This window comes from Opisthocomus hoazin, chromosome 12, assembly GCF_030867145.1.
Source record: "Opisthocomus hoazin isolate bOpiHoa1 chromosome 12, bOpiHoa1.hap1, whole genome shotgun sequence".
In the NCBI taxonomy this organism is placed as follows: domain Eukaryota; kingdom Metazoa; phylum Chordata; class Aves; order Opisthocomiformes; family Opisthocomidae; genus Opisthocomus; species Opisthocomus hoazin.
The window spans coordinates 23,731,284-23,751,885 of record NC_134425.1 but is presented as its reverse complement, the minus strand read 5'-3'; the positions used below and the strand labels follow the sequence as shown (position 1 = coordinate 23,751,885).

General features: G+C 44.3%; 1 protein-coding gene across 2 annotated transcripts in view; it reads right to left on the bottom strand.

Moving 5' to 3' along the window:
• The window catches only part of CBFB (core-binding factor subunit beta), a 46,453-nt gene extending 26,425 nt beyond the window's left edge, over nt 1–20,028 (bottom strand). For both annotated transcript variants that reach the window (XM_075433913.1, XM_075433912.1), the window contains exons 1-3: nt 19,866–20,028; nt 19,606–19,692; nt 15,043–15,159 (exon numbers count right to left, since the gene is read on the bottom strand). In XM_075433913.1, the coding sequence (XP_075290028.1) occupies nt 15,043–15,159; nt 19,606–19,692; nt 19,866–19,943 (282 nt within the window). In that variant the 5' untranslated portion in view covers nt 19,944–20,028. The remainder of the gene's footprint in view (nt 1–15,042; nt 15,160–19,605; nt 19,693–19,865) is intronic.
• Nucleotides 20,029–20,602: the final 574 nt, after the last annotated feature.

Genomic DNA, 20,602 nt, shown 5'->3' with positions numbered 1-20,602 from the left:
TGATTAACGGATGGAAAAGGATGTCTTTGTTAGAGTAACTATTTCAAGATTTTGCTGCTAACCCCAGATTAATGGCATTTATATAATTTTCTAAGTCCTGTCCACAGCCCCAGGTGCTTTTCATAATAATATCTGGAAGGCAGTCTTGTAAAACTCAGACACTTAGGTGAAAAGCACTAGAGAGCAGTAGGAGGAAGGAGGGCTTGAAGTCAGGCAATTACCAATTTCATACTCACCGGATGAATTTAATGCCACACAAAGAAACACCATTATAGCGACACACAAGAGGAAAAGACAGATTATTCTGCTGCCTCCTTTCAGAGTAGAGTCCACGTATAAACCAAACAAGGCATGGATCTTCTGGCAGTGACAGCACACGCTTGTGTAATTAAGTTAAGCATTATTATATGCATGTTGAAGGAAGAGAGTAAGTTCTCCCTCATTTTCCATGTACTGGCATAGCCAAAGCCCATTAGTTTGTCAGATTTTGAGACCTAGGGAAACTGCCACATACTGAAATCTGAAATGGAAGACGCAGCTTGAGCTGAAATGAAACTTTTGTATAACAGCCACCTGAACAAAAATTCAGCTGGTGTAAGCTAGTAAAAATTGCAAACTCCTACTGCAACTCAAAGTAGCATTACAATTTTTCAAACAAGAAGAGAAAATATGTTACTTTTACTTTAGAAAGAGGCTTTTAGTGTTAGAATAAACATTCTGCTTGCTGACTGCACAACCAGCAAGAGTAAACGCTCTCATCTCCTGGCAGATTGTCTGGACAGAGGACAGAGCACCACAAGCACACAAACTTGAGAAGGTGCTGGATGACCGTGTTGGGCTCCAAGTTGTCGAGCTGTGTTTGCCCTGTTCACCCGCTGGCCTGAGCTCAAACCCCTCTGTGCCACACCTTCAAGACATAGTGTATCTCACCTGCCTTCCTGGACTCTTGCAACTAATCTGTTATTTCTTTTCATCTGCATTTAAATGAGCAACCCTCTCCTCCAACTAACTGGGAGTTAGCTGTGTCGTTAAAAACGGGCAGGGACGTGGCTCTGTAACACCATTCATTCACCTTTTAAAAACCAAACTTGATTTGAATATAGTGAAGCAGACAGAGGACAATTCTCAATGACTTTAAAAAAAGCTGCTTTACTTGAACACAAGAAGCAAAACCTCAGTTTCACATCCTATTTTAGTCCTCTAGTAAATCCTTATCTCGCAGCACCCGGGTATTTAACCGACGTGCTGCAGAGATGCTATCTGCATGCTCCATCCACACATCCTGCAGTTACAGAAAATGCTCCTTCTCTTACAGCCACCGAGCCGTTTCCTCCCCCAGATGTGGCCCACAGCTCTCGCTGCCTGCCGACTGATGAACCGGCCACGGCCGCCCATGGGCCCCACTTCACCCCCCAGCACACAGTTACCCCAAGCGAGAACGACGCCGAATCGGCTATGGCTGACCCCATCGTTCCAGCCAGTCTGTGCTCACTGCCCAGGAAAAGGAGACTACCTATTCCAAACGTTCGAATGGGACATCACATACTCATCTGCTTCACAGAAATCTTAAAGGAGCACATATACCCTTTCACAAACAAAACGCAGTGGCCCCACCACACAGATTTGGCCTGATTGTTCTGAAACGTGAAGCTGAGTCAGTCCTCCCTCCCCAAATACCAGGGCTCTCACTCGTGTGTCATCATGAGAGCAGGGTCGCTAGCCTGGGGTTCAAAAAGGGGGCAGAGCACAAGGGGAAGCCATCTCTGAAAGGCAAAGCAAAGAAGAAGGTTCTTCTAAAACTTCACAGCAGCATCTATACACTAAAATTCTCAAGTACTTGGGGAGCAAAACCGAACAGCATCTTCATTAGTATAACAACTGAGGGTACAGCAAGAGCTGACGACTCCATACAGGGCTTCAGACTACTCTTTCAGACACTGATTACTCATATTTTAAAAGAAATTTATGAAAAGTAACAAAGTCACAGAGTTTACAGCACTTTGACTTTGTTGTTTCAATTTGGAAGCAAAACCTTTGTAACACAGTTTTACCTGGCAATGAAACAGTAAATACAAACAGACAAAAAAAACCCTAACACATTTCAAAAGTCACTATGAGTGAAACAGGCTTTTTGGTGTTTTTAATCTTAGCACAATAGACACATCATCGCAAACCATAACAGCTCAAAAACCCGAACAGATTTAGATCAATCCTTCCGTCTCATGGCTCAAAGCATTTAAACACAAAAAGTGATTTTGAAAGCTACGTCTTGAAACAAACAGCTTCCACTATCGCAAAATGAGGGTTTGTTAAAATTTAAACCTCACCTTATTTCGTAAAAATGCAAAGGAAGCGCTACTTCTGGCAAAAGTCCTTCCTAAACAGTTGTACATGGATGACCGAACTGGGACCTTCGAGATGAATACAGCTCTACTTTTCCCACGGGTGGCACCTACGCCAGTTGGTATTTCCATTTCACTTGCAACTTTAGACTACGTAAATAATTTGATGAAGGGCTGGTAAGATCAGGAATGACCAGGCCTGCTGTTGTGCATGAAAAAGTCCATTTCAACTTTTTAGTTTTCCCCTTTCCTCAGTGTTACCTACACCTAACATCCACCCAAAAACCAAACACAAATAAACCAAAAACCCAACAACCCAGGCAGTAGTTTTTACAGACCACAAGAAGAACTTCTGGAAAGAAAGTTTAACATTCAAAATGAAATAGGGTTACTCCACTTCATCAGCTATGACCAAGGTCCATTCTTCAGGCAAGGCCAGAATATTAACAAAACAGCATGCTTACACAGAGTCTCAGTTGAGACTGTTGTGCTTAGGAAAAAAAATAAAAGTTATAAATGCAGCATTTCATACTACAATGTCTTAAGATCACAAACAGCAGCGGAAATACAAACTCACCAACTGCGAGGAACAAAATGGGAGAAGAATTTGCTGAAATACAAAATCTACCATGAACTCCTAACAGTCTGTACTAGAATTTTAACAGCAACCAGTAAAAATAGCTGAGCACAGGTCTAACTAATTTAACTATTATTTGCAGTGGGTTGTTGCATATAAGCAGTTAGAAGTGTTACTAAAGATTTTAAGCCCCTGTACTTTCCCCCCTTTAGAGCAACATATCCCTTGTTCATCCTGCTGCTGCATACTGGAGCTTATCAAGATAAATTGAAAGCTTAAAGTGTATCAGAAAAGTTGCAACGATGATTTAATTTCTCAGATTTTCACATTAGCCTGACGTTTATCATCACATTCAGGAGTCAGAGGAATACAGGGGAATTAACACAAGTTTTTGGCTTAAATGCACTTCCCCTCCTGCCCCCAGAAACCTATGAATTTATATATGCCTATATATACACGCTACTGTCAAAGGTGATTCAAGATACAGCTTGAAATATTAGCTTAAGGCATTTCATAACCAACAGGGGAAAAAAAAAAAAATCTCAAAAAACTTGTGCCATAAGTTCCACTCGAGAATACCAACACCACAGAAATCTATTTTAGCTCTCGAACTATAGCAGGTGGTGCTTGGATACCCAGTGATAGCATTCCCTTAGCGTACCCCCTCCGGGAAGAACGCACTCCGATTCACAGCTCGAAAACCGTCTCAGAAAATACTTGTTACAATTTTCAACTTCACAGCAAAACCTGCTGGTCTGATATAATGTACTTCAGCCAATTTTTAAGGATGCTTATATAAATCACCTGGTTTTAGTACAAATAAAACTAAAGTGTCACAAAATGCCCATCTACATAAGATTCAGATGCAGCACAACCCATTTTTAAAACGCCAGGTAGAAAACAAATCCATGTATGGACTCACATTAAAAACGTCCTTATGAGTAGTATCAGAGCTGTGACAAACGCTCTCTCAACACATTTTCCGTACTACTGAAATACTACAGTGATGCTTTTTGTTTTGCTTTCTCAAACTTCAAAAAACAGCAGAAAAGTCTTCCTCACTTTACGGGAGACACAGGATTTACAAGCCACTTTTAGAAAACATGATATTTTCATGGTATTTGTTTTTTTTTTTTGTTGGGGCTTCTCTGTGTAGTTAGCTCAACTATGTAATCATGACTCCCTTTCCAAAGCAGATCAATGTGTCCTTAAATTCTGCAGGTTACTAAAAAGCAAGCCCCTAACTAAGAACAGACATGAAGCATTAAAGGCGTCACAACTAACAACGCAATTAAAATCTGCAGAGACTACAGCATTCTACTCCTGGATGGAGATCACTGGTCATTACTTACGCTTAAAAGTTAACAGGGAAAAATACTGAAATGCCACTGCACAGAAATTATACTCATCATTTAAGAACAAATAAGTCTCCGGACACAGTTCCAAAATATTGCAGCTGCCGGACTGAGCAGGAAACATACACCGCACTTGACCAAAACCACCAAGAAAACCCCTAACACAAAGCAAAAAGCATGCGGCCTCTTGGTTTCGCAGTGTCACTGCGAAAAGGTCTAATGCCTCCCAACATGAAATGCGTCTCATGCTCAGGCCCACTCCATTTGCCTTTGAAAAGGCAAAAACCAACCCCCTTGCTAGAACTGAGAATCAACAGAAATGCTCCAAGCAGAGCATAAGGATAATCTGAAAGGCAAACAAATGCTGGGGCTTTCCCCTGTGAAACTTTACAGGGTCTTTTATCAGCACGTCTTTACCACTAGATTCTACATGAGAAAGATGGCTGGATTTTAAATTTACTCTCCCAAGAGAGCATGTATTAAAAAAGACCCAATTTCTCTCGCAACCTTTGTAAAGAATAATGTTTTTGTGGCAAAATATTGCGGGAGACTGCTGCTGCAAGTAGGCACGCACAGAACTGACAAACACTTGTGCTCACAAAGCCAGTTCACTAACAGGGACACGGACGGCTTTCTGCCACGTTGACAGAATATGTTTTCCAGACGGAAATTTCAAAATTGGTTGGGAAACTAGCTCTTTAAGCTTTCAGAAAACAGCATAGCTAAAAGCAGTTAAAACTAGAAACTCCAACAGAGGGTTAGAAAGAGAGGTTTCTATTAAACACACCATTTACGCACCACGCTACCTGTGTGCACATCAACAGCCTATTAAACTTGTATTTTTTAACTGAAAATTTTAAACTTGTAATGCAAGTATACCCGGCTAGAAGGTACCCAATTTTGACAACACAGGCAAGCAACTAATAAAAACCATCCAGGAACTGAGTCAAGCAGGAGAGGGGCAAGAAAAGTTGCCTCTTCCACCCTTTGGCTTTTATTACGTTCTTGAGCACTTTGACAGCCTCATCCTTCCCCCTTCAGCAGGGTTCCAGTCTGCAAAAGCTACATGAACATCTCTTCAACAAGCACCAAGCCTTAAAATAATGCAAGTCAGTAACGTTTTGTCTTTTGTAAACTGTAAGGACTACTTTGCTGCTATCACTCAATAAAATTTCATAGCATCATAATCATACTGTAGAAAACTATCAGCTTCTGCAGAGAGACATCATGAGCAATGGCTGTGAATTTCCTTTAATAGAGTAATTAGCACTTTCAGATATACGTTTAATACCAAGTTCTCCAAACAGCAAAATCCTGAAGAAAATCAACACAGATGTAAACACAGTGAATAACATAAACACAGCTTTGGTTAGCCAAAATGCAACAAGATTTCTACTAGCATAAGACCAGGAGAGGACAGAACCAACACTGTATGATCTGCGGGAGACAGGAACGGATTTAAATTCTAATGCACTATTTACTTTTATTCCCTGTAAACCACCTACCGATTCATTTTCTTGAAGTTCAAAAAAATCTATAGCTGACATGAGCCATACTTCCTCAAAAGTCTGATTCAACTTCCAGGTATCAGAACAGAGCTTAAAAAACACTTCATACTGCTTCTCCGAATGCTCTGTCAGGAAAGTACCATCCTGTTTCAGGAACACTCTGCTGTAAGACCTTCTGAAGTGATATGAAACCACGGCTTTCTAGTTTGCTCTTACTAAAATCCTGATAGTTTTCTGTGATGAAAACCCATCGGTCTACCAGGTTGCGCAATCACATTGCACGGGACTGTACTCTGAGTCTCCTAATAAAAAATTCCTCCTAATAAAAATAAATAACAATCAGAGAACCACGCAAGCTTCACAAAGAAATCCCCAAACGCTCTTTAGGAGCACGAGAAAAATACACCACTATAGCTGTTTTACATTAGATGCCTTCCTGCCTTAGTTCTCCTACTCTTAAGCACTCTTGAGGCTTGTATTCATCTTCCAGAAAGTGCAATATGGCCTCAGCTGAAGAATGTAAGCTTTTCCCTTTCTTTAATCTTTTTTTTTTTTTTTTTTTTTTTTAAAGGAATGCATTGACTAAAGAGAAGCTAAAAATCTCTTCTTGTCACCTCTGATCTCTTTGGTAAAGAAGGCTGGCTACTCCTCGGCTGCCATCAAGAGCTATTTCACCAGGATATAAAAGCCCCCATCAAGTCTTCCATAGCTGCTTTCTTCCCCAGATATCAGGCCTAAAAATTATTTGAAATGTCCAACAGAAAACACTTTGCTCTCAGTCACTGTATTGCAATAGAAAATTAAAGTTTAATGACCCTTACTGTAAAAATTATGCCAGGTTTAAGAACTGTCACCTTCCATACATTATCTTCTATATTTACACTGAAATGAGCAGACAAAACAAGCTGCATACCCAGAAGTCGCACAACATACAGCTGCTGCCTGTAACTGTTTAAGCAGAGTACCTTAAACACAGAAAGAAGGCAGAAGTTCTGCACAGAATCCTCAAGGAACTCCCATTCGGATCTCTCATATACAACTCCAGAGATTGCTGCAACAAAAAAATTTATAGACTTTCTGCTTAGACAAAACCTCTGCAACATCAGCCATTCCCCAAAAAATGATCCTTTCATTAGCACTTATGTTCTTGGAACACCAGTCTTCTGCAAGAGTCCTCATTTATTTTTTCCATATTATTGTCACAGTACATATTTTACCAGGCCAACTTGTTAAACATCAAATATGCCATTATGCAAGCTAATTAGCTCATTTCATTACTTCTACTTTGGACAATAAAGCTTGAAGAAACATTTCAGTAACTTCCAGAAAAATGACAGTTACTTGTAGCAAAATTTCATCATCATATTGAATTTTCCTTCTCTTAAATATGAAGTATTAAGTGATTTTTCACAAAGAAACAGACACCCTCCAACAGCAATGCTCTCACTTTTCTCATTCTTTTGTAAGAAGAGCAGAGAAGCATAATTTGCTTAGAAAGTGGAGACTGATATGCAAACAAGAGGCTTCAACAATCCAAATGTCTGGATTCCTTCCAGCACCTATGCTGCAGAGATCTCAATTACTGCTTTCATCCACACAGCACTCATCTGTCCTTACACATAGCTGGTTCCCAAGTGCAAAATTTAGCTTACTAACTCTGGTTTCGTTCCTCTTCCGGGAAACTTCAGGATGATGGTATGAGTAAATCTGAAGTCTTGTCCATACAACTCTAATGGGTGCATTTAGAGCACTGGAAAAAGATCAAGGTAATACAGAAAATATGACTGAGTAACTGCTGCTACAACATGTAATGAAAGCTAATCAAAAGCAGGTTTACTGCTGGCAGAGATGAAGCACCCAGGAAGGGCTGAGAGGTAGGCATCACAAACAGCACAGCAGCGCTGCAAGCACCGCTCATAAGCCCTGTGTCAAAACCGCATCGTCACTGCGCGTACCGTAAGACAGGAACCAGGCTGCGGGCGGTAACAAAAGCATTTGGAGGCTGGGGGGAGCAAAAGGATTACGGGGAAAAAGCTGTGGCTACTTGTCGCATGAGGGATGCCTGGCGTGACTCATGCTCCAGGGGCGAGGGCACCCCACGATAAATCACTCTTCAGGAACAACTGTCCGAACCTCCGGCAGCAGCTGCCTGCCAGCACAGGACAACACCGACTGCACCAGCTCTGGGCTCCAAGGAGCGCTCCTCCCAAAACCCAAGTGCCTGGTCGGTAACAGTGTAGACACTGGCTGCAGACAGAGGCACCTCCCAGTTCTGAGGGAAAGTGAATAAACAAAGACACACTATGACTACCTGGCTTCAAACAGAGTTGCAATTAAATAGCTCTCCTCTATGCAATAGCAGGTCACACTGAATAACGACTCCAAGTATCCGGTAGTAACAAGTAACAAGGTAACAAGAAAAAGCTTCACTCTCCTCTCAGCATAGAAGCATGAACAAAGAAACGACCTATCCGGGAAAAAAAGAAAAAAGAAACTGAGCCGTCTCTGCTGAATAAAAGACTCATAAGCACACACACAGTAATAAAATGTAGAATCGCATGCATCTGTAGAAAACTAATCTTTTACCCAAACCACAGAGATGATCCTGGATGAAAAGTCATCAAGGGGACCACCCAGGAAAGTGGATTCTTCTCATTCACCAAGCCTTCGCAGGACTCCCACCACACAACTCCAAGGAAAAAAAAAAAAAATCCAGCTGTTTAGCCAGGCTGGGTACAAACTGTCTACACCACCAAACCCATTTATCTGCTGTCAGAGTAACTGCACACTGACTTTCTTGTTCAAAGCTTACAGCAAGAGCCTGGGAAAGACAAAAAGGAATGCCAGTGATGTGGGCTTCACCAGGGCAGCGCTGCTTCCCTTGGCTGAAGCGGGCACAAGCACCTCCAAGGGCCCAAGCACACGGCTGAGCAGCTGATGGCGACGTGCCTTCACTGACGTGCCGTCCCTGGCCACCAGCCGCTCTGCGCAGAAGCATCTCTCTGCTACCACAACGTTTCGGGGCGGTGGGCTCATCAGGCAGACCGGAGCAGGAGGATGAACAGTTGTTTAACGGTGCTCAGGAAAAGCTCTGCGGACAGCCACCAGTCAGGTCTTCCCCGCTCCACACTCCTGAACTGAACAGAAACTAAGCCGGGAGAGGAATTCTGTATCATCCCACTAGCACAAAGGCATAGAACAGCAGATGAACACAATGAAACTCTGACCCCAAAATATCCTAAACCACCAGTGCATTAAGGGACCAGCCTAAAAACCAGTCAAGGACTGTATAGAGCTACGCAACAAACCTCAGCTCTCATTCTGATCTACAGGCAGCAAGACTGTTTGGCAACGGAAACCGTTTTCGAGCAGGACAGCTCCTGAGCAACAGACTGTCCTCACCAGATGCCCTCACACGTCAAGGGACAACCCACCGAGAACCTGCACCGTACCACTTAAAGGCTGACATCTGCTAGTTTTCTAAGTCACCTCTCACGCACCCCTCTGCCACACACTAACAGCTCCATGAACTTTCGTTAGGTGGTGCCCAGCTCTTCGGGGCTGTAGCACTGTCTCCTGAAGGGCTTCAGGGACCTTCACAATAATTTGAAGGAATGTTAAACTACTCCAGAGAAACAAAAGGATGAAGTCTTACAAACTGTTAAGACCACGAGCATCTCACGGCTGCAATGGTTTGCCCTGTGTGGTGGCACACCACACTATGATTTTTAATTAGTATTACGGCTCTAGCATACTTTTTTTTTTTCCTAAATCCCTAACATCAGACATCCTTTCCCACTGACTTGGAAAAAAAATTAACTCATTCTTTTTGCCCAGAGACTCAGTGGATTGCAAGGAACACATACAAGTAACTGCTAGCTGTACGAACATTTCAGACCGTGACAATGCAAAAACCCCAAACACTGCTGGACTGAAAATATAGGAGCTTCAGGAATATGGCTCTCTAGCACTATGGTGAGGGTAAAATGAGAGCTGAAACTGTAAACTGGTTTCCCAGACACCCTTACCGCTTTTTTAAAAGTAAGGGTACCTAAAGAAAGAAAAAAGCAAGCTGCTACTCCAGCTTCGTCTGCATGACTTAATGCTTCATCTAAATTTTCAGAAAGTGGTGGGGACCAAAGAAAATAAAACTTCCAATTCAATACAGGTTAGCACTGATATTCAGATGTTTCTCATAAATTAAACCTTCGCTTTCCAAGCAAATGCCACTGTTTACACTGTGATCCCACGTTTGACCAGCAACTGCATTTGCTCAGAAAATGCAGCAGCTGATACACCATTCCAGTAACTATGCAATTTTACTCCTGAAGTCAGAAAAGAAAAAGTTGCTTTGGGGACAAGTCCTATCTATCAAACCTCTAGTGAGAGAAGAGGACACCAGTGGAAAACGGGTGCCGTTGGCTGCCACTCAAATGCAGTTTTTATTCAAATACAGCACCTTTCTTTCTCATTACATTTCTGAAACTGCTGTAATGTCTGCAGCACAACAGAGATCTTCAGGTTTTTAGATTCATCCAAGCATTTAACATCAGCTTATAGCCATATAAAACTTCCTAGTTACAGCAGAAAAAAACTGCACAAGTAGAAACTCAGAATCTTCAGGAAGAAAACTGAACTCCAGTAATAGCCAGTTGTGGGTAGAACAAAGTTAATGGTCTAGTGAGTAGAAGCCCTAGCTACATCACCCATGTGGCACACCAGGCACTCTGAATCAAGTGAACGCGTCTGACGTGCTTTCCTCCAGAGCCGGGGAGGTCACCGTGCGCTCTGCTGAACTCGGCCTGCATGGAAGGCGCTGGTTTCTGAGCAGCAGGCAGGAAGCTAAGCTGCCCCAGGAGCGAGGTGGAGAACGGCATCGCAAAGGGGAGGGGAAGTAGCACAAGATCACACGCTTCATCAGGGCAGTAACTGGTATTTACATGATAAAAAAAAAGACTACCCAAGAACTAACGTTCTTTCAGGTGAGAAAGGCCAGAGCTATATAAACACCTCAAATAGCAAATGAAAACCAGGGACATTTTATCTTACTGCAAGAAGGACACAAAACGAATCACAGAATCACAGAATGGCAGGGGTTGGCAGGGACCTCTGTGGGTCACCCAGCCCAACCCTCCTGCCGAAGCAGGGTCACCCAGAGCAGGCTGCACAGGACCGCGTCCAGGCGGGTCTTGAATATCTCCAGAGAAGGAGACTCCACAGCCTCCCTGGGCAGCCTGGGCCAGGGCTCCGTCACCCTCAGAGGGAAGAAGTTCTTCTTCATGTTCAGACGGAACTTCCTGTGCCCCAATTTGTGCCCGTTGCCCCTTGTCCTGTCGCTGGGCACCACTGGAAAGAGCTTGGCCCCATCCTCCTGACACCCACCCTTCAGATATTTGTAGGCATTTCTAAGGTCCCCTCTCAGCCTTCTCTTCTCTAGGCTGAACAAGCCCAGCTCCCTCAGCCTCTCCTCTTAGGGGAGATGCTCCAGTCCCCTCATCATCCTCGTAGCCCTCTGCTGGACTCTCTCCAGTAGCTCCTCATCTTTCTTGAACTGGGGAGCCCAGAACTGGACACAGCACTCCAGATGGGGCCTCACTGGGGCAGAGTAGAGGGGGAGGAGAACCTCCCTCGACCTGCTGTCCACACTCTTGATGCACCCCAGGATCCCACTGGCCTTCTTGGCAGCCAGGGCACACTGCTGGCTCATGGTCACCCTGTCGTCCCCCAGCACTCCCAGTCCCTCTCCGCAGAGCTGCTCTCCAGCAGGTCAGCCCCAGCCTGTACTGGTGCCTGGGGTTGTTCCTCCCCAGGTGCAGGACCCTGCATTTGCCTTTGTTGAACCTCATCAGATTCCTCTCTGCCCAAATTTCCAGCCTATCCAGGTCACGCTGAATGGCAGCACAGCCTGCTGGTGCATCCACCACTCCTCCCAGTTTGGTGTCATCAGCAAACTTGCTGAGGGTACATTCTAACTCTTCATCCAGGTCGTTGATGAAGAAGTTAAACAAGACTGGGCCCAGTACTGACCCCAAATCATGCAATCATGCAAAGAAAGTTGATCACACAGTTCTTCACAAAACAAAAGGACTCTGAATAAAACTAGTTTTAGGAAACACTCAAGTCCACACACACGCAGTTCAGCCTGAAGTTCGTATGACATCTGTATAAAACTGAAGTAAAAATTAAAGAACTTCATTAAGCACAACAAAACTAGTCTAATTAATTAATGATACCAGAGAACCAAGGTGAAAAAAAAGCTCTCCATATCACTCCAGGGTTCAATTATGTGAGATTTCAGGCAATACATTACACTACTACCCTGTCTGCCTCTGAATTTCTTAATAATAGCTATTCATTTATTCTTTAAAAAAAAAAAACAAACAAACAAAAAAACCCCACACACCACACTGGACATTAGCCGACAAGACAAAGGATCAGGAAGCCTTGGTCTGGTTTGGATATCCAGAAATAGGACACACACTGAGTTTGACACACCCCCCACCCCCCCCAGTCACAACAAAATGCAATGTTCTATGATTTTTAAATCTAGGGACCTATTTTTAGTGCTACTTTTTGTTTTGCTACAGCAAACCTGAAACATTGCTCAAACAGACAATTAAATCTGCCACAGGTCAAAGACAGCACAGAATGTTACAACTATCTCAAAAACAATATTACGCTCAAGTTTAAAATGAGTAGGAAGATCAAGCAAACGCTGAGCTATCCAATTCTTGAATTAATGAAGACAGGGTATCCACTAAAAGCCTACCCACCCATCGTGAACATCAGACACATCAAATTAAAAGGCAAATTAAGCATAGGAAAAACCCCTCAGTTAAGAAATACCAGAATAAAAACCTCAAGCCTATGAAGTAGATATTCACAGAATCCCGACTTCCACACAGATTTGCAAGGGTGTTGCTCTTTCTAAAATTCAATCATTTAAGAAGCAATTCTAGAAGATGTTGCGTCGGTTGCTTTGTCAATCTGTGCACCAAAGTGCTTAGGCACAACCGTGACATACTTCTGCTCTGGATAAACTATTCTGGGCCATCATTTGCTTCGCCAAACACTGAAGCAGAATTCCAGAATAAAAATATTCTAGCATTGGTAAGTTTATCTACATTCTAGATCTCAAACTAATGCCTAAAATAATAATTAACTGACAGCTCCCCCCACAGCCTTTTTTTATCCATGTAATTAAAAACATGCCTTGCTGGCTTACATCCAGGGATGAACAAACACACATTATGCACCGCCTCAAGAATCAAAGCTCGTAAAACAACGTTGCACAGAGCTACAAAAATCACATGATCTGAAGAGACTGCCGAAGCCTCTGAAAGAAATTCTTAATAAAATCAAACACCAAGGCTCTACAGAGGACAAAATCTCAGACAATTCATATGAAACGTCTAGCTGTGTCTGTTGATAACACTAGAGACTCTCCCCCATCCTGCTCACTCTCCTCCTCCCAAGTTATGGGAGTGGCTTACTTTCAGACAAGTTTAATTCTGTGCAGAGCGAGCCTGCATTCATACATGATTCACACTAGTAAGGTCCGATTACAACGGTGAATTTGTGACTCGCTCATCCTACAGCAGAACATTATTCCCATCCATCAGCTTCTCCACCTCTAGCCTCATTCAGATGAATTCTTCTAAACGTTTCAGTGAAGCACTCTAGAATTTACTGTAAACACACATAAAACAGGGAGTGGCATTCATTAATGAGGCTCATGTTCTATTTTAATACACAGCACAGCTACCACGCTCTTAGATGATTAAGACAACACAAGAAAATGGATGAAGCAGTTCAGTACTTTAAGAATTCATTCAGAGAAAACAAAGTTAAAAAAATCATAGGAGTAAATAAAATTAGTTTTGAGCTGGCAAGAATCAAGACTTCAGCCTTCTTACACATCACAAGCAAAATTCCTCATTCAATTGTGAGCCAGAATCAATATTTTTCAATAAGAGCCAGCTTCAATTCAGTTTCCTTGGCAAACCAGCCAGTACCCAGCATAGCCAACTTCACTCCTCCTCCCCCAATTCATCAAACTTCTGCAAGCCTCACAGGACTAAATGGAAAACAATTTTTTTTTCCAAAGAAAGTCATTAACTCAAATTCCAAATACCACATCTGTCCTCAGGAATTTTTTTTTTCTTCCAATCAGGTTTTCCCACTATAGGAAATATTTATGTTCCACCTAGCAGCATTTAGAAGACCCAACATGCCATTAAACCTGAATATGCTTCAAATATTTCCTCCAGCCTCATAGGTTTGGTAGCATTATCTGTTACTCCTAACAAGAGTAGGTAAAAAATTCTAGGCAAAAGCAAGAATTTTGTAGGCTATTACAATCTTTAAAGCAAAAAAAACCCCAAAACAACAACAAAAAAAAACCTACACAGAAATTAGCCTGAAACCGAAAGGCTATGGGGGCTTCAGTGCTGGTTCAAACCTAGTGTGGTCTGCAGAAAGTCTCCTACTGAATTCAGTGATCTTTGGATCAGTCCCAAAGCTCCTACAGCAGCACAGATAAGAGACAGCATTTACATTTTAAAGGTCTGTCTTTCCTGTAAAAGAAAACCAGCTGTATGTGGTTTCAGTAACTTCATTCTGATGAGACTAAGCAAGGTTTCTGACTTTAAATCCAATACAGCTTCACATTAGCCATCACTGTCATTAGGGAATTCTAGCTTTCCGTGTCAGTCCATGGGACAACCACCTCAGAAAAATAAAATATTCAGAGATCAATTCCAAAAGCGATGCTTCTTCCGTATTATAGCTCATGGTGAAACCGAGAAAAAAGCTTCATTCCACTAAGCAGTACACTGACCACTTGCAGTATCAACTGACAGCCTAAGACCTAATGAAGTAACCCGTCCAAAGCGCACATTTTCAACAGTCTACTCATTGGCCGCAGCCTGATTTCTGAACCATTTTGGAACCACCTGCTCTACATCAGATTTAAACTGCTCCCCAACATTTTATCACAGAATGGCAGTAGAAGTAATGTTCTTCAAAATAATAAAAAGCTACCAGCTCTGCCCACGTGTTTCCCTCCAGAAATACTAACACACTTTAAAACAAAGCGATAACAGATTTTACTCTGCCAGCTTTCAGTTGTACTCATGTGACTACCTACACGCACCGAGATGTGAAATGTTAGTAATTTCGCATCATACATGTGGTCCATACAAATAAGGTCATAAGCACAACGTAAAAAATTCTTTCAGTCGCAACAATTTCCTTCTTACCTTGCCTCCTTCTCTTTCAAAGTCGACATATTCCCGGGTCGGTGTCTGTCGCTGCTCCCCCTGCCAGCTGGCCGGAAAAAACTGGAGAGACAGATTGGTTCCTGTGGCCACAAAAGCCTTTTAGAAAAATCAATACAAACAGGATCAGGGAGCAAGACATTACATAAATTATGCAGGCAGTCATTTATTTTTACATCAGTTTATGTCTTAAGCCAGGCAGCACAGAGAATACTTAAAGTCAAAAACATGCACTCATCATTTTTCTTAAGTATTAAGTTACAAACATCTGATTCCATTTTGACAACATTTGCCATTGGCTGCTTCGGATATGAAATACAACATGGAATCAATACTGCTTTCCAATCAGTTTTGCTGACATTAGAATCTGTCCTTTCAGTTCTGTCTGGGTACCCCGCACCAACTTAGTACCTGCAACGTTAAAAATTGCCTATTCTTTTTAAAGAGCCTGCATATCTCTCAAAGAAGTACCGCTGAAGGAAAATGAACTCCTGAGACCTGTTACCACGGACAACTTCTCTTGAAAGAAAATGACTCTTTACCTTTCACAATCTGCTTGCACCTAGATAAACACTTCTCTGGGCTGAAATGTAAATATTCCTATTTTATCGTCTACTGGCAAGCAGCATCAATATACAGCTCAATTCGACTTCACAGGATGAAGTCCTCTTGCCACACGAAGACACCAGTGAAATCCAAATCAGCAGATGCCGTGGTAGTGAGAACAGGCGACTGCAGGAATTCTCAGCTGCAGCCCTCTGTAAAAGCATTGAAGGGACTGACTTCACTATGTTAGAAACAGCATACGTTGCTTTCAAGTAATGTTCTAGGGTTTCAAATGAAATGTGCTTCAGTCTTCTCTAGAAACTCTCTGTATTTGAGTATCGTATCAACTCCAAGCCATGAAGACTATGTCAGTTCCTAGACATGAAAAATGATTTCTGCGAGTAGGATTCACGGCATTTATACCCTTCTCTGGTGCACATGAGCACGTCCTGCAAGCACGCAAATACCCAAACATGTTCCCAGAATATAACTCCACTCAGAATCCTGCGGTTAAACGTAATTTGTTCCAATCAAATAACCGTATTGATTACAATGATTATTTAGATTTAAACAGTCGTTAATCCAGAATACATTTTTTTCTAAAAGCCATACAAACACTACTCTTAATAATTGGAATTTCCTGACAAGCAAATTCCTTTCCAGCAACCCAGAGTTCAGCAAGTTTATGGTATAAATAGAACTATACTGCTACCTATGACACAATAGCTCTACATGCTATTTCAGACAGTTCCGGTCATGTACTGCAATGCTGCCTGTCACAGGATTAATTAATACCTTCCATTTTGAAAGTAGAAGTGCTTTGTCTTGACTTTTTCCCCTCTGCCAAGGGGGACTAACACTCTACAACCAGGTTCCAATGCAGACTACCCTTAAAAGCGTATTTTTTTTTTTTAAATCTCTTTTTGGCCACATTTTCAATGTCACTAAAATTGACAAATCAGTTCTAATACTGGGCAGGGGGAATATTGTACTGGTACATTCATATTTGTTTGCCCCATAATACACAAACATTTCAATCAATGTAACAGAAGCTTCATCAAGGATGCACTCACACAAGTGAGAAGCATCAAACTGAGTGCCTGCAGCCCATCAGTATCAGGCTGACTAGCTTGTATTCTCCCTTTGCTCTCCTAAGTTATTCTATTTACGCACCAAGAAAAAAAAAAATACCTATCCCCAAATATTTTTGACTTGTAAGTCATCACCACTTCATCTGTTCATGAACTAGCTTCCCACCTCCTCGAGCACCTTTAGCAAATACATGTTTTATATGACTTAATTTATACATTTAAACCGAAATGCCGAGGAATGCCATCTCCGAGTGCAAACCAGCTGACCACTGCAGCCCCCTGGAGCACTCCAGCTTCTCCAGGCCCAAGCATACTGGGTCAGAAGTGCTGTACTTGCTTTCTGGGAAACCAGTAAGAGACCATGCCTCCCTGCTTCCACTCCCCAACTGGTGCTAAAGGGCCATGAAAAAGCATGGGAACAACATCAGAGAAAAAAAAAGAAAATGAAAGCACACGAATTCTCACATTCTCACGGAGTCATACAGGCAACATTTAAACCATTGGCTATTTAAAAAGCTACGTGGACGTTTATTCTCCGGATTTTTGAAACCTGTTCCCTCCCTTTGAACAGATAAAACCATCCAATTAGAACACCCACATGCTTCTCAAATCAAAACCATAGGTCAACACTGAAATATTCGAGAACAGTCTTGCTAGTAATCACACGCAACTACACTGAACCCAACAATTTTCTTCTAGTAACAAGCAAGTTTAAAAAAAAAAGAAAAAAAAAAAATCACACCACCAGTTTGGTCTTAAACTTGAAATTAAGAAAATTATAATTTTGTATACAGAGCCTTTTAAAGCTCAGTCTGAAACACTATCATACACAAATGCCTCCAATTTTGCAAAAAGCTTATCAGGTAGCACAAGGGTGATCTGACCCACATGTAGACAATGTAAATACAAGCACCCTCCAAACAAATACGTAGTTAGGAAGTTCCCCAAAACAAACTGAACATGTAAAGTTATTTTGAAGTTATCAAAGCAATATCCGTAAACTTAAAATCTTATTTAATCTTTCACAGCTCCTTTCTCAGTAATATTGGAAATTATTTTCTTTATTCAACCGAGAGTTACTTTACAGAAGTAACTAACCACCTACTGCCAGTACTACATTAAATCCCTAAGCTGTTCTCTGGGGTTTTCTGCCTCCTTAAAAATATGTAAGGTCATTTGCAAAGGCTCCCTTTAGAGATAAAGGAATAAATCCTTGATGTCTGGAAAAACATTCTACAGTAAAAAGAGCTAGCAATTTTACTTTTTTTTTTTTTTAACATCAGTCATTACACACACTACATTTCTAAATAAACCTGACTACTTGTGCCCTGTTCACAAAATAAAACCAGATGTTTCAGATCAAGAAATTTAGAGGCTGTTTTATAATTAAGTAGAAGTAAAAATACGTAGAACAGGCATCACTGGTTGCTTCCAAGGGATGAAGGTCTGGCAGAGGAAGACACCAGCAGGCTTAGAAGTACAAAGGTGAAGCTACAGTGATTTCCCATTTATATAAATAACCGCATAGGCTGCGTTAGAAAGCTAGTTTATAAACTACATGGCCTTATTTTTTTGGGAGGGGAGGACTCGAGTATACTATGCACTTTCACCTGTTCAGGAACCTCAAATGCTAGCAAGCTGCATTTTCCTTACCTGCCCATTGTTTCCCTGGTGACTTTTTAAAGGAAGCAAACACACACAATGAAAAGCAAATGTAAAAAAATAACCAAAATAAAGAGACTGACTAGAGGGGGCCTCTCACTAAATAATACTACAGGTTCCAAGACAACAGATAACAAGAAGGGATAAGATTCAGCTAAAATAAAGTTACTCAGGAAAAAATAACCGCGGACTTGAGCGTGTATCCTTTTACTCACAAACGCAAGTGAACAAGATCTGTTGCAGTAACTGGCATTCAATTACATTTGTTTGGATGTACGTAAGACCAATTTCATTGTATATAAGAATAATGTCACTGTGAACTGCCTAGCAATGTCTGCACCATGTGAAATTACAGAACCATCGTAAACCAAACTTGGTGAAAGCAGTGGTTATTTTCTACGGGAAGGGAATCTTTGCCTCATCTTTCGTTACGCACTGTAAAGGAGAAAGGGGTTACTTCTGCATTTGAAGAGCAGCGAGGAGTTAAGAACAACACCGCGATGAGATACTGATCCTACAGCAGCAACACAGAGCAGCAATCCAACCAGCAAACAACCAGCCGGCCCTCGACTGCTCCAAGCCGTACTTCATCTCGCTTCGGGAGGCAAGAGCAGTCCGCAGCCAACCTCCGTGAATAGGGAAAACGGGGCTGAAGCTGCGAAAGCCTGATTTTAAAGGCGTTTGATTCCCCTCGCAGAGAGATCAAACGGCTCATTGGGGACTGACAGACGGCGTCTTCTGAGCGGTCTCACCCCCGTCTGAAAGCTACGGGGGAAGAGAAAAAAAAGGGGAAAGCAAGCGGAGAGGGGCCGCTGGCAGCGGGGCCGGGGCGCGGGGAGCAGCGGGGGATGCGGGGGCTCGGGGACATCCCACCCCCCCCCCCCCGGGTCCTCCCCGCTCTGCCCCGTCTTTCGGGGGAAGGAATCGCCGCCTCGGCCCCTCGGAAGGCGCCAAACGCGATTTTCGTGAGGGGATTTTTTTTTTTTTTTTTTTCCCTCCCCCTCAGGGAAAAAACTTCCCAGCCCGGCGCGGCCGCCCGCACCCCACCGACGGGGATTTGCGCTTCGTTACTCCGCAGCGTCCCTCCCCCTCCTCAGACGCTCCGTGAAAGTTATTTAAAACAAAACACCCAACCGGGGGGGGGGAGGGTCCCGGGGGCGGCTGCCCGGGCCCGGCGCTGCCCGCCCGCTGCCAGGCGCCCCGGCCCGGTCCCGGCGGGCCCCGAGGGGAGCGCGGAGCCACTTACGATCTCGGAGCGGCCGTCGCGGCAGGCGTTCTGGAAGCGGGCCTGCCTCTCCTCGTGGGGCCGGTCCCTGAAGCCGGTGTATTTAATCTGCGGGGAACAGGGCGCGCAATCGGCAGGGGCCAATCCCGGCGATAAGGGGGCAGCGGAGCGCACAGACTGCGCCGCCGGGCTCGGCTCCCCCCGGCCCGCCGAAACTTTCCTCATGGAGGGAGGGAGAGGGGAAGGGGTTGGGGGGAGTGGGAAGCTCGCCGCCGCCTCACCTCGCACTCGCGGCTCAGCTTCCTGAAGAACTCCTCGTTCTCGAACTTGCTCCGCTGGTCGGGGACGACCCGCGGCATGGTGGTGGGGCCGCCGCCGGCTGCCCGCCCCGGCGCTCGCCTCGCCCTTTGTTAGCCCCCGCCGGCGGCGCGCCCCCCCGCTCCCCTCCTCTCTCCTCCCTCCTCCTCCTCCTCCTCCCCTCCGACTTCCTCCCCGGGCTCGTAAACTCCGGCCGAACAGCCGCACCATTCACAACTCCGCCGCGCATGCGCCGCGGGGGCTCGCCCGCCTCCCTGCGAGGCGGGAAGCGGGGCGCGGGGGTGACTCAGTGCCCCCCCCCCCCCCCCCCCCCCGAGCCGCGGTGACTCACCCCGCCGGGCCGCTCTCCCCCCCTCCGCTCTCTGCCCGGTGAACGCGGCTCCGTCGCCATCGTTTCCGGCTTCCTGCTTCGAGGGGAGCAGCCCCAGCGCGGCCGCGGGCGGGCCCCCGCCGTCCAGGTGGCCGTCCCCTCACCGCGGGGACGCGGCCGGCCCTCGCGGGCCGCCCCCTGCACCTGCGCCGGCCCGGGGGGAGCGAGCGGGGGCCGGGCGGGAGGCTCGGTGGCGGTGCCTCGCCGGCCTCGGGCTCCCCGCGGGGGCAGCGACGGCTGGGCCCGGCCTCGGGGTCGGTGCAAAGGGCCTGGCTTAGCCCAGATCCCGGCCGTGGAGTCGGTGTGAAGGCCTGGCTTACCCCAGGGCCT